Below are 15,002 nucleotides of genomic sequence, written 5' to 3'. Positions count from 1 at the left end.
GAATGTAATTGTCTGTAACTCATTTTCACCCGGCCCACAGCTAACAATGGCCTGTTTCCTTTATCATTGGTACTGTTTTGTATATCTTTCATTCATTTGTTCTATATCTCTCGTTTCCCTTTACCCAGACTCTCAGTCTGAAAAAAGGGTCTCGACCTATTCCTTTCGCCAGAGATGATGTCTGACCCACTGAGTTACTCCAGCTTTCTGTGTCTATCTTCGGTTTAAACCCAGCATCTGCAATTCCTTCCTACATAATTATATCTATTTCCCTAAAGATGGGACCTTGTCTGAATTTTTCCACTCTTTCCTAATGTGCGGTTCTTAGCACTGGGCCTATCCGGTTAGAACAGAAAAGAACAGGACGGAAAGTTAGGACCTGTGAAATGCAACTGACCTTTATCACACACTACCAATTGCCAGTGAGCATCTGGGAGCTGATAAACTTAAAAAAACAAACTAGCAACAATAGACAACAAGCCTCTCCTTTAACAAATGCTGTAAAAAGCCGAGACCCTTCACATCACAAGGAAAGTACTTAGCCAAATAAGTCATCTGAAAATGCAAGATGCAGACTGATGGTTATACACTCGTTCCACTCACTTATCACAGCCTTTTAAACATTCTCCTTTAACTGTTGGATTCAATTTGTTTTTAGTTTGCAAACGTCTAAGCTCTTTTTCCTTCAGCAGATCCTCCAGTAACAAGTTCCAAGGTCTTTTTTTAGTTAGGTTTATAGTTCAACATGTGAAGCATGTTTTTATTTCCCATTTTCATTGATCTTTTTCCAACATTCCCCAACATCCAAATGTACTAAATTATGCAAACTGCAGTACCACTGGGAAACAATGCATAAATTAAGCAGATGAGTTGACTGATATCACTCCCATGTATTGTCCAGGTGAAGCTCTGCTGGAATATATCAGACAGAACTCTGGAAAAGTACTACCTTAACTGCCAATGTGCCAATGAACAAGGCAAAGACTCAGCTGGTCCATTATGCCGAGTTGTAGCATGCACAGTCCTGCCAATTGAACTGTGCGGACATTGTTTTGCAGCTAAAAAAATGCATTTCTGCTGTGGCCCAACCACAGGCAGGATGCAGCAAAAATACTTAAATCATCTTTTGGTAATTGATCAGGAGTCTTGTAATTATGTGTTTTCCTCAAATGAGCTCCTTTACACCATTTCCTTCCTGGGTGATGTTTGGGTTGGGACCCTTCTTTAAACAGATTTGGGGGGAGTGGGGGGGAAAGAAAGCAAGCTAAAAGTGACAAAGCAGGTAATAGTTTGATACAAGCGAGGGGGGGCTTTTAAATTGGACAAAAGCTAGAGATGACAAGACAGAAGGTGTGAGACAAAAAATTGAAAGGATGCTAATTGTGAAGCATAGAATTATATAGTTACCTAACATTGGAGAATTCAATGTTCATATCGTTGGTTTGTAAGCTTCAAAGTGGTTCCTCCACTTTGCCTCACTCTGGCAATGCAGGAGGCCCAGGACTGAAAAGTCAATATGGGAATGGGGAGTTAAAATGGTCAGGATCCAGCAGGCCTTGGCAGACCAAGCACTATTTGTAGTTAATATTTTGCTCAATAAGTCAGATTTCATTTATATTCAAAATGATCAGAATAATGACAACACAATCATATAGGTTGTACACATGGAGAATATTCCAGATTTTCTGCAAAAAAAAAAAAGCCTTCCCAATGGCTTAAACTGTCCTCATAATTACAATATGCATGACAAATGCAAATCAAATGTTGTAAATATCCTAATGAGCAATTACTTTGCTAATTTTACCCCAAGGCTTTCCACCATATCCAAGATGAAAATCAAAAGCATCACAGCAAGTGGGGAAACTTCTACATTCATTGTAGCACCCATTAGACTCACGTAACCTCAGGACAAAGTTTAAATAACACCCCATCCACCCAGCTAAATACTGAATCTCCTCCAGCACTGGTGCACCATGATGGCAGAGTGTACACATTCGCAGTGCTACATAATTGATCACCAGGCATAAAATAGACAGTAGGGATAAAATACAATTTTCAAGCTGCCAAGTTGAACTAGAGGTGATGACTCCGGGGTAAATGCTGGGATTTCAACTAGATTCTATGTATTAACGACTTGCCTGAAAAGACCAGCATAATGTTTGCAGACACTGTAACAATAAGCGCAAAAATACATTCCATGAAGAATACAGTGCAGAGGGATTTAGGCGTTTTAAATAGTAGTTAAAAGGATGGTAAATTAATACAAAGTAGACAATGTAAATTAATTCAATGTATTCCACATTAGTGTGAGAAATAGAATTGGATTGAAAGAATGTGATGTTAATTAATTATGGTGTTTGGACAAATCCGGGTGTTCTCATCCGAGAAGGAAAGTTGGTATGTGATCTCAATATGCCTAGTGGCAGAGGGGAATGATGTTAGACGAAGTTAAGAGTAGGAGACTTTCACTAAAGTTATACAGGGCTTTAGTGAGACAATCGCTAATGCAGAACTGTGGTATTTGATCCCTTTGAATGAAGGATACACTTGAACTAAGGCAGTACAGCAAAAGTTAATGGGATGAAGGGGTTGGCCGATGAGAAAGGACTGAGCACAATGGGTCTACGTTCATTGCTGTTTTAAAAGCTGAGATGTGATTCTGTTTAAACATATAATTAATTGCAGCGAGCTTGAGAGAAAGGCAAGTCTAGTCAGGGCATTGATTTAGGATTAAAAAGCAAGAATTTTGGACTAGAAAAGAAGAAAATAAAGGGGATCCTGTACACAAGTGGAATAAAGGTGAATGGTCGGTTCAGCTGTGGCCTCACTGACTGCAGGACCAGGCTTATGGCATTATATGACCAACTCCTGCAGTCAACCTGCATCTTTATTTACACAGTGCATGGTAGAAACTCCGAGGTTTGTAAGACGGCACCATCTAAATCCCCATCACCTGGATGTACTGCTGGCCCCATGGGAGCTGCTAATCATGAATCATCCCTATTTGAAAGTGTTCACTGCAACATGGGCAAAGTTCTGTAACACTCTACATATCACAAAGACTGCAAGAGTTCAAGAAGGTGGCCCATCACCACTGTTGCGTAGGCGAGAACCAAAACACTGGCCTTTGCAGCAACACATAATCAGAATGAGTGAATTAATAAAAGCAACTAGGTACACACAAGATGACAAAGGATTTCAAGAGGTATAATTGTGATGGGGTAGGTATCATTTTACACTCCTCCTTATAATTTTGTGTCAGAGTCATACAACACAGAAATTGCCCCATCAGCCCACAATGTCTACACTGACCATTTGGCCCATCTTTACTAGTCCCATTTACCCACCTTTACTTGCCTATTTAATTTTCTAAATGCCTATTAAACATTATAAATGTATTCTATTCCACCATCACCTCTGACTGTGCATTCCAAATAACAACCATGTACAAATATTTCCCCCCAGATCCACTTTAAAACTTCTTCCTCTCACCTTAAACCAAGCCCTCGTGCTTTTTATACCCACACGCAATGTGCTTTTCAAATATTGTTAGGAAATTATTCTTACACAAATGAAAAAAAGAGGTTCGGTGGTCATTTGCTAAGCTCTGAATTAGTTTGACTTCAACACAATAGATATCATGTATACCATTCCTACAATGGACTAAATTTGGCTGCTTTGGAAAGAACATATGGCAGCAGCTACTGGTTCACTGTGCAGTCCAAAAAGCTTGAGTAGACTGCCTATATTTACCAGCCTGAAAAACAATTTGGGTTTGTTACAACAGAGTAAATGTTATCCACAGAATTGCATCACAAAAAGTTAGTAAGCACAAAAGAGACAGGTCAAAATAAGGTGCGGAAGCAGGTAAATAAGACTGGTTAACACACAACAAAAGCTTTTCACTGTACCTCAGCACACGTGACAATAAACACTAGATCAACCTTAATCTTTTGATTACCACCTGACAGAAAAGGGCATCGGATTCATGAGAAAACAGCATTTTAATGTTATCCAAATCAATGCCTTATCTAAAGTTTGCATCATTGTGAAGGACAATAACCGTACATTGAGAGAGGAATTTGAAGGATTTAGACAAAAGCTCCAAAATTTATCTACACAGTTTATGTAACTTAGCCATTTGGATCCGGTTACAAAATTGCACAATAATAATTCTCACTTATTACCACCTTTACTGTAGCAAGGCATTACAAGACATGTGATAATTAGCAAACAAATTTTTGATGCTGAACCACGCACAAATACTATGTAGATAACCTAGCTTTTGGTTGTTGAGGTGGTGGGAGATGGCATGCAAGAATTATTTTTCACGTGGGTTATAATACAAGAATCATTGAGAAATAATATAAACATGATTTACTATTTGATATACCTTCAATGCAGAATTAACCTTTTGACGTTTGTTGTCCAACTTGGCACAACCTTATCTTACAAGGATCGATTAGTTGGCTAGAACGATCAACGTAGCCAGATGCACAAAGGCCATACATCAGAAAACAGCTCATTAAGAAATTTAGAGCAAAGGTTACCTTGGAGATAGTATTTTTTCTATATTTAGCTAGTTCGTTTCAACCAAATAAATGACACTTTTCTGTCATTTCTCATATTCCCTGAAATTTAAAAAAACAACTGGAGTCACCTACTCAAATTGCTTTCATCCCCATCAACCTTTGTCAATACTCCAACCAACCTCACGTTCCTTATTTTCCAATAACCCAAACATCAACTATCTATGATGAACTTCCTCTGTTCATCAAGATTCCACGTTTCCACTATAGTCCAATCAGAACCCTTTTCATTTCAATAATAAAAACTTGATCTGGCCAGGTTTCTTGTAATCCAACTATCCTTGCCTGTGATAGATACAAAAAGCTGGAGTACATATCCTTGCCTGTGCCCTTGATCCTTTTAATGCAACCACTGTATCCTAGCCTGTCCCTCTTCACTCATTGTCCACCTCATCATATAGCTTCTGCTCTCTCCTACACCCAGGTCCAACTTTCCTGAAATGTAAAAACGTTTTCATCTAATCTATCCAATTATAATGAAAGGTCACTGGCCTGAAATCTGCCAAACTTGCTGCATTTTTCCACTAGTCTATAATTTCAGATGTTATACATCTTCATTATATTGAATTGTCCACAGCCTTTCAATTGTACAATCTGTATCCCCTTCAAATCCAACTGTTAGTACTCCTCTCCCAGTTTCTTACAACCCAAATATCTTTGGTCCAAAAGAAAAAAGAATGCGGAGATGGGGATTAGACCCAAAATAATGAATGTCCATTTTCCTCCACAGAGGACATGATGAGTTCCTCCAGCAGCTCTCCTTTCTCTGCTCTAGGTTCCTGTATCAGCAGTCTAATGTGCCTCCATCTTCTGTCCACATTTTGATTTAATTAGATCCTCTTGTTCCTTTTCCATCCAATGGTCCAACGATCCACTGTTCCCCCATTTCATTGATCAGCTCTATTATTTGGACATTTGGCCTGTCCATTGTTCTGCCTCACATCTTGTCAGGCTAACTATCCTATCAATTATTCCTTTTTCCTTTTGAACTACTCATTTATAATTATATTCCTCAGTCCTTTGATTCAATTATACTTTTCCTCCACACCTCTTCATTTATCATCAACCACCAGTTCCTCTTGATCCAAACATCTATTATCCTAATTCTTTCATTTAACCATCTTGTCCTCTACAGCCTACTAATCTAACTGTCTCTTTGTTGCTTTTGATCTTTTAGTTTCCTTTCCCCTAGTTTCATTCGAATCAGCAGTCCTTGCAGTTTGTTTTAATCTATCTAACCTCTTTCCTCCTTTCCATCCTGGAACCATTTAACTTGCTCTGACCTTTCAATTAATCCCATCACTGCACTATGCACTGGAATCTGCCATTTCACTGCAGCTGCTCTGCACATTCATTGCTGGTTCTCTGTGCACATGGCTCTTGCGCCATTCATTCCACACTGGTAATTCCGTGACCATCTAATTGAACCATCTTGTGGATTTAACTTCCTTTTTCATAAACGTGACTTCTACCACATATTTCTGCTTCCAAAATAAATAAAACACACTTTTTGGAAAAAGAAAATTTTGAAAAAACAACGTCAGAATATCTTTCTTTCACCATTGTATACATCACCACCTTTTTTTTTTTTTTCCTCTGCAATTACTCAAGTACTAATCCTCAAGGATGACAAGTTTTCAATTTACATTACCCAGAGCATTCCAAATGTAAGTCAGCTGAAGATGAATATAGCCACTGCACACCAACACTAAGAGTAAACAGATATTTCTCGCATTAAGCCGTTTTATTCAGCCTGCCAAAGTTATTTTATATGGGATGCAGACTTGCATAGCAGGGCCACATGTAAACAAAAAAAAAGTGATTATTCTCATATTAAAAAAACAGCTATTCATTGTGACTATTGCAGTTTTATCAGGGGCTGCACTGCGGTTGGAGATGTCTGGATTGACTATCCACAGTACTGTAAGGCCAATCGCTCCACTCTCAAACATCCTTGCAGATTTTCATTGTTGCCATTCCAAGGCATCCACACTGGATTCCTTTTTCCCCCAGTGGTGGAATTTCAAGATCCCAGTTTACCAGCAGTTTCTCTAGGAACTCTGGATATAGACGTGTACCAGGATGGCACACTTACAGGCCTAGTATTCTGTCCACCACCAGCAAGACTGCACTAAACGCAGCCCCCTCTTAATCTCCAGGCTCACAAAATTCAGCAAATGAAACAAACCAACTAAAATAGGACACAGAAGTTTGGCCTTCAAGAAGGAAATTGCCTGGGAAAGGATTGCAAAGTCTTCATCCTTCTCCTGCTTTTTCCCCCCCACTGGATTGTGCCATAATGGAGGTTGGGCTTTTGTGGGGCCTTATGCTTGAATTATTCATTTAACTGTTCACTTCTCTCCATGCATGTGAGATAGTTATGCATGGGTTGCAGCAAGCTCTGATTTGGTGGTGGGTGTGTGGGGGGTGGCGTTTAGCATGTGGCGGTATCACAAAATATTGTGGATCACAACGTGTGTGTGTGTGGGTGTGTGTGTGTGTGTGTGTGTGTGTGTGTGTGTGTGTGTGTGTGTGTGTGTGTGTGTGTGTGTGTGTGTGATGTAACCTTGTCTGTAGCAGGATGTTTTCGCTGTTTAGCATATTTGAAGTCCTGTATTGTAATTGCTCCAGTTGGCATCTCATCATTAGGTACGGAAGGTACTGATACTGCCATGGGACGTGTACTCAGCATTGAGCCAGGACTAGTTTAACAGCAATAGCAGAATGAAGGACATGCAGAGCTATAACATTGCAGACCATGCAAGTGGTCCACAGAACATCATGTATGCCCAGAGTTGTGACTGCAGGAAATGTACCAAATCTATCGCATTTAGCATGTGGCGGTATCACAAAATATTGTGGATCACAACCTTCATGTTAAGGCAGAACTTGTTGTTACAAGAAATGCACAGCTCATGCCATGTTCAGATACTGCCAGATAGACCTGCAACTGGTCAAATTTAAGTCAAGATAAATTAGGAACCACCCTACCATCCACTGCATGCTATCTTTCACCATCTAATGCAAATATGGCATGGTATCTCGAAAGACCTGGCCAGCTGCATGAGTGATGATACTATCTTCTTACTTTGTGATCAACACGGATCCCACATTCAGTGTATTCTGGGGAGTCAGTCTGCCCCACGACAGAAGGGGGAGGAGTTGTACAGGTTGATAGCCACAGGGAAAAAGGACTTCTTGTGGCGTTTTTTTTTTTTTTTTTTTTAAGTTTTTTTATATCTTATTTTGCATATTTATAGTTAAAAGTCTCGTTATGTTTGAGGAATTAATTCTTCAGCTCCATACATGGCACAATATCTGTATGCTGTATGAAAGGGGTGTGAACAATAATTGTTTCCTGAATCAATTGATCATGTACAAATCTGGAGTAGGGATTAGCTTTCCTACTGGCAGCTTTCGAACCACGAAATAAGTAAACTTGCAAAAATATGTTAAGACGCATCAGGCTGCCAAAAGTACTCATCACCCTATCAACGTGTACAGCAAATTCTACATTCCAACATTATTTCACTCACTTGGATTCCATTTCTCGAAGTTTACTGCCAGCAGCAAGCTGGTCGTTTTTCCTCAGCCAGTTAAGGTCTTGAATTTGTTTTCTGAATCAAACAGAATTGCACATTAGATGTAAACACAATTAGGAAATTGGTAATGTAGATTAAAGAAAAATGTTCCTCAAAAAAAAGCTGAAAATCAAAGAGGATTTTCAAGTGCTTGTGCATGAAGCTGGCCGGTTTCTTTCCCTTATACAAGGTACATGTTGGTGACACTCAGCATTTATGCTCAAATGTGACCTGTGGCCAAGCTGGCAAGACTCTGGACATGACCTACAATACTTCATGCTAAAGACAACACCTTCAGTACTGAAGATAGACACAAAAAGCTGGAGTAACTCAGCAGGACAGGCAGCATCACTGGAGAGAAGGAATGGGTGACGTTTGGCAGGAACGTCACCCATTCCTTCTCTCCAGAGATGCTGCCTATCCTTTACTCCCACTATTTGTGTTTATCGTCGGTTTAATCAGCGTCTCTAGTTCCTTCTTACACCTTCAGTACTGAAGTGGGAAAAAAAGTTTGTGTACACGATGGAAGGAAAAAAGTTTAAGCACTCCTTTATGAGGTCACTGCCATAAATAATTTCAGAAAGCCTTGTATTTAAAAAAAAATCTTCCCACCGATACTGAGGGCATAAGGGCTTTAGGAAATGTGCCAAGAAACGCATGCAGCTTGCAGACTAGACATCATACCATCTTAGAGAAAAAGAATCAAAAATCAGCCCTTCAGGTGAAAGCACTTCCTCACTCCTGATGAATCAGTCACACCTACAAACAGGTTCAGCAGCGTCTACTTAATTGTTTGAAATTCAGTTCAACTGATGAGATTCAGTTTAGAGAGTCCAAGTTTCAACATTTTGTTCTGGTCAACAAAGAGTTTATTTGCCATGCTGAATTAAAGGATTTACTTTATACAGCTATAAAGGAAATTGAGCAGAAAAGCTCAAAGTTATGTATTCAGTACATTTCACAGTTCACATTCAAAACCAAACATGCCGTACAAATATAGTACCATACAGGCAGGTTTGCAAAGATGTTTAAATGCATTGTTGTTCTGTTTGGTACCATCCCTCACAACGCCTTTCTTAATTATGATTTCAACTTTCCAAGCAATTTTGTCAGCAATGAACAACAAACAGTTTGGGGCTTAGCTACAGGAAGACTTAGAACTCCAGATATAACACAACAATGTGTAGAACACTCCTAAAGCAAGGCATTATCACAATCATTTTTCCAAGGAACAGACGACAAAGTTTCATGCAATACACCCAAGAAGCAGAAGCAGCAGAACATTCTGAAGGACTTTAAACACCAAATGCGATAGCATTTTATAATATCATTAAGATTAAATATGATGGTTATAAAACAATTTAATCCTATATGATTCTGTGGTTTATCCTGCAAGCATCTGCAATCAAATGCCTGCAGCCAGTTCAAAAATATGCACATGCCAAAGATTGCGTTATGGATAGAAGAGATCCACCCTTGCGAGACTGTAAATGTCTTATTTCCATAACCCAAGGGCAAAGAGTCATTCACCATCCCCTTCATTGCAGAAATGAAGAGGACTGATAAATCACACAGGTGCACAGAAGCAGCAACCACACACAAATCAGCACAGCTCAAAATACTCACCTGAGCTTCTGCAGTTCCTTCTGAGCATTTTCAATCATCTGTACCAGATTGCTAATAAGAATGGAAGAAGGGAAGGGAAAGAAGAAACTTAAGACTATGCAAAGTAATTGTTTGATTACCAAATAATTAGTTACGTATTAGGCAAACAGAAATGTCCAGAAATGACCTTAATTCTCTTTCACCTTGGGTACTAACTCTCTTTCCTTGGGAATTGGTTTGAGGGTACAAAGTTTATGACCTCTATATATACTCTCTATCAGAAAGACTACCTTGTTCCACTTTCATATTATTGCTCAACCCTGCTTCTGCTTATCTGCTATTGAAACCTCATTCAAATCATTGGCACCAAGAGTCTCAATCAAGTATGGTTATGTTTTCGGTGCTGTCTGACTATTCTGCATTCCCAAATGGCTAGGCACTGACTTACTAGATAATAATTGGTACATTGGCTCCCTTTCAACTCAGCAAACACCAGTTCCCATGTTCATTTCCACTTACCAGAGCCTTGTTTCCATGTTGTATAACATCTAATAATAAAGTGAATTAGAAGTGTATTATAAGAATAAGTACCAATAGCCCAGAAAATCTGATAGTTTAAGCACTAAAGTCCCAAGAATGCTAGATTGTTGCAGTTTTACTGCACTTTGTACCTTACTCGAGCTCAAAAACATTGCTGCATGCATTCATTTTAACTTCTCAAATGCTTTATTAAAAATGTTTTATTAAAATCATACTAAAGTCAAGTTAAGGATCTTTAACTTAAGTGGAATTTACAAGGAACTGGAATGATTCTAAATAGAGACATCATCCCAAACACATTTCAGCGTTTGGAACAATATTACTGCATTCTCCGTGACTACCTGGTCCACTCATATCACCCCACCTACCTCTTCCTAACAACTAGCACTTTCCCCTGCAACTGTAGGAGGTGCAACATTCCCCACTATGTTTCCTCTTTCATCTGCATTCTGGGATCCGAATAGCTCTTCCAGTTGAGGCAAATATTCATGTACGGCTCCACCAACCTTATCTATTGCATTTGGAACTGATGTGGCCTCCTCGACAAGGGCAAGAACTAGATGAGTAGTTTGCAAAGCACCCATGCTCTATCTATAATAGCCAGTCAGAGCTCCAGTTCCATGCCATTTCAACTCCTCATATTGATCTGTCCGTCCTCAGCCTTCTCCACCACCAGGGTGGGGCTCAATGCATATAGAGGAACAACACCTCACATTCCACCTGGGTAGTCCATAACCCAAATGGCATGAACGTTGAATTTTCACATTTCAGGTAATCCTTACCTCCAATGTGGGACAGGAGCATGAAAACTGACCACCATTTTCAACAACTACTTCTTCCCAGCAACCCTTATGCTCTTGAACACTAAACAACACTAACCTCTGCAACTATGATCTTCTATTGACCATGTCTTTGCTTGCACTGTTGACTTAGGTTTTGCACTATTATGGTTACCTAATTTTACCATTATTAGTTTATTATATTATTATATATTTATGTATGTGCTATTGCATATACAGACTTAGAAACATAGAAATTAGGTGCAGGAGTAGGCCATTCGGCCCTTCGAGCCTGCACCGCCATTCAATATGATCATGGCTGATCATCCAACTCAGTATCCCGTACCTGCCTTCTCTCCATACCCCCTGATCCCCTTAGCCACAAGGGCCACATCTAACTCCCTCTTAAATATAGCCAATGAACTGGCCTCAACTACCCTCTGTGGCAGAGAGTTCCAGAGATTCACCACTCTCTGCGTGAAAAAAGTTCTTCTCATCTCGGTTTTAAAGGATTTCCCCTTTATCCTTAAGCTGTGACCCCTTGTCCCGGACTTCCCTAACATCGGGAACAATCTTCCTGCATCTAGCCTGTCCAACCCTTTAAGAATTTTGTAAGTTTCTATAAGATCCCCTCTCAATCTCCTAAATTCTAGAGAGTATAAACCAAAGTCTATCCAGTCTTTCTTCATAAGACAGTCCTGACATCCCAGGAATCAGTCTGGTGAACCGTCTCTGCACTCCCTCTATGGCAATAATGTCCTTCCTCAGATTTGGGGACCAAAACTGTACGCAATACTCCAGGTGTGGTCTCACCAAGACCATGTACAACTGCAGTAGAACCTCCCTGCTCCTATACTCAAATCCTTTTGCAATGAAAGCTAACATACCATTCGCTTTCTTTACTGCCTGCTGCACCTGCATGCCTACCTTCAATGACTGGTGTACCATGACACCCAGGTCTCGCTGCATCTCCCCCTTTCCCAATCGGCCACCATTTAGATAATAGTCTGCTTTCCCCGTTTTTGCCACCAAATGGATAACCTCACATTTATCCACATTGTACTGCATCTGCCAAACATTTGCCCACTCACCCAGCCTATCCAAGTCACCTTGCAGTCTCCTAGCATCCTCCTCACAGCTAACACTGCCCCCCAGCTTAGTGTCATCCGCAAACTTGGAGATATTGCCTTCAATTCCCTCATCCAGATCCTTAATATATATTGTAAATAGCTGGGGTCCCAGCACTGAGCCTTGCGGTACCCCACTAGTCACTGCCTGCCATCGTGAAAAGGACCCGTTTACTCCTACTCTTTGCTTCCTGTCTGCCAGCCAGTTCTCTATCCACATCAATACTTGTTAAGTTGTAGCGAGTAAGAATTTCATTGTTCTATTGTTGGAACGTATGGCAATTCAACAAGAATCTCGATTGTATTCCCCCCTCTTTGTCATTTCCGATCCAAATTTGGTCCTCCCACATTTGCTGCGTCCCATGTCCCACCCAATCACCCATTTTTATACACGCCCACTCCTCACCCCAACCCAAATCCATTTACCTACTACACAACACGTCTCCCACCAGATCTTCTTGCCCTTTATCTCTCTCCCTTAACTGTTCCCAGTTTCACCGTATCAAATTCTAGCACTGGTAAATTTTGCGTCCCCACATCAACCTTCAGCAGCTGTTTCCACCTTCACCCTCCCATCTACCTTGTTTTCCCTCCTTGCCTGCTTCCACCTTTCACTCGAAGGCAGACACAAAATGCTGGAGTAACTCAGCGGTACAGGCAGCATCTCTGGAGAGAAGGAATGGTTGACGTTTCGGGTCGAGATCCTTCCTCAGAAGAGACCCTTCTTCAGAAAATCCCTCTTCAGAAGAAGGGCCTTGACCCGAAACGTCACCCATTCCTTCTCTCCAGAGATGCTGTCTGTCCTGCTGAGTTACTCCAGCATTTTGTGTCTGCCTTTGATTTAAACCAGCATCTGCAGTTCTTTCCTCCACCTTTCACTCTCCTGCCTATCTTCTGACTTCACCCCTTCCCCACTGGGCTTCATCTGCCCGTTCAGTCACTTACTGAGCCATCTGACCCCTCCCCTCTTTACACTGGCAAGCTTCCCTCTCCACTCCCAGTCCTGATGCAGAATCTCGAGACAAAGAGTTGACAATTTTGTTACACTTCCTCACAGGTCGCTCAAACCAGAAGATTTTGTGCTTCTGATGTCAGTATCTGCCATCTCTCGTCCTCATTTAATCATTATATATTCCTGCATATGTATCCCATTGTTTTTATTTTGAGTAAATATAAATGGGCACATCTAAGAATGTTTGTAACTTCAACTTGAAACGGAACTATGGCTGTAAAGAAATACTGCAGATTTGTCCATCGACATTTTTTTTCCTTCCAAAACACAAACAGGAAGTGCTCAGGTCTGAAAGCACTTGAAGAGCATGTTTCAGGTCAAGGTTTTGTCATGACTAGGTGCAGTTGACGGGTAAACATGCTGAGATGCAGAGCAAGGGAAGGGCAAAGAAAACAAAAGATCTCTGACACAGTTGACAACCAGACTGTTTGAATGACAAAGGGAATGTTTGTGCAAAAATCTCACAACAGGTTTAGGTTTATTATTGACACATGCATCGAGGTACAGTGAAAAGCCTTATTTTGCATGCTATCCAAACAGATAAGACATATCATACAGAGCTGGTCGTAGACTGCCGTAAGCAGGGTTGAAAGGCTAGGTGTATGCCCATCGAGGTTGGCTGCAGAGGTTTTGCAGGGCAAGCGCTCTACAAAGCCTTGAGTGCGCTGGGAATCAACGGAATGGAGAGGAGAAGAGCCATCAAGAACACAACAGAGACAGCGGAGAAGGCCTCCAGATGGCTCTGGATCAGGAGAAGAGGTCCATGGGGAGGAGCGAATGCCACCTGAACACGTCGTGGTCTGATCAACCGCAGCTGGGTCGCCTGGGTGGGGGTGTCTGATGTTGAAAGACTCGAAACACCCAATGACCCCAGCTTACATCACTGATGATTAGTTCAGGAGCATCAATAGATGTATTTTTTATCAATTACATAGGCACAATCAGTTCAAACTCAAGTGCAATAGGTAAGGCAATGGGGAAGATACAGAGTGCAGAATATACAGTGCATTCGCAAAGTATTTAGACCCCTTCACTTCTTCCATATTTTGTTACGTTACAGCCTTATTCTAAAATGGATTAAAAAAATTTTTTATCATCCATCTACACACAATACCCCATAATAAATAAGCAAAAACAGGTGATTAGAAATGTTTGCAAAGTAATTAAAAATAAATAACGGAAATATCACATTTGCATAAGTATTCAGACCCTTTACTCAGCATTTTATTGAGGCACCTTCGGCAGCGTTTACAGCCTCAAGCCTTCTTAGGTATGACACTACTAGCTTGGCACACCTGTATTTGGGTAATTTCTCCCATTCTTCTCTGCAGATCCTCTCAAGCTCTGTCAGGTTGGATGGAGAGCATCGATGCACAGCTATTTTCAGGTCCCTCCAGAGATGTTCGATCGGGTTCAAGTCCGGGCTCTGGCTGGGCCACTCTAGGACATTCACAGACTTGTCACGAAGCCACTCCTGCATTTTCTTGGCTGTGTGCTTAGGTACGTTGTCCTGTTTGAAGGCGAACCTCTGCCCCAGTCTGAGGTCCAGAACGCTCTGGGGCAGGGTTTCATCAGGATCTCTCTGTACTTTGCTCCATTCATCTTTCCCTCGCTCCTGACTAATCTCCCAGTTCCTACCACTGAAAAACATCCCCACAGCATGATGCTGCCACCACCATGCTTCACCGTAGGTATGTTATTGGCCAGGTGGTGAGTGGTGCCTGGTTTTCTCCATTCGTGACGCATGGCATTTAGGCCAAAGAGTTCAA

General features: G+C 41.0%; 1 protein-coding gene across 5 annotated transcripts in view; it reads right to left on the bottom strand.

Annotated features, from left to right (window-relative positions):
- The window catches only part of bcas2 (BCAS2 pre-mRNA processing factor), a 46,011-nt gene that overhangs the window by 2,074 nt on the left and 28,935 nt on the right, over window positions 1-15,002 (bottom strand). The window contains exons 5-7 of one of the 5 annotated variants that reach the window (XR_008725377.1): window positions 9,797-9,847; window positions 8,126-8,206; window positions 1,408-1,503 (exon numbers count right to left, since the gene is read on the bottom strand). The exons of 1 other annotated variant lie outside the window; for it this stretch is intronic. Coding sequence is in view for 3 of the 4 variants with exons in the window: in XM_055654422.1 (XP_055510397.1) it covers window positions 8,126-8,206; window positions 9,797-9,847 (132 nt within the window). In the remaining variant the exon portion in view is untranslated. The remainder of the gene's footprint in view (window positions 1-1,407; window positions 1,504-8,125; window positions 8,207-9,796; window positions 9,848-15,002) is intronic. 3 more of the 5 variants (XM_055654422.1, XM_055654423.1, XM_055654424.1) reach the window with 3 other exon arrangements.

This window comes from Leucoraja erinacea, chromosome 24 (assembly GCF_028641065.1).
Source record: "Leucoraja erinacea ecotype New England chromosome 24, Leri_hhj_1, whole genome shotgun sequence".
Taxonomy (NCBI): domain Eukaryota; kingdom Metazoa; phylum Chordata; class Chondrichthyes; order Rajiformes; family Rajidae; genus Leucoraja; species Leucoraja erinaceus.
The sequence above is the reverse complement of the archived record's forward strand: the minus strand, read 5'-3'. Positions and strand labels throughout refer to the sequence as shown.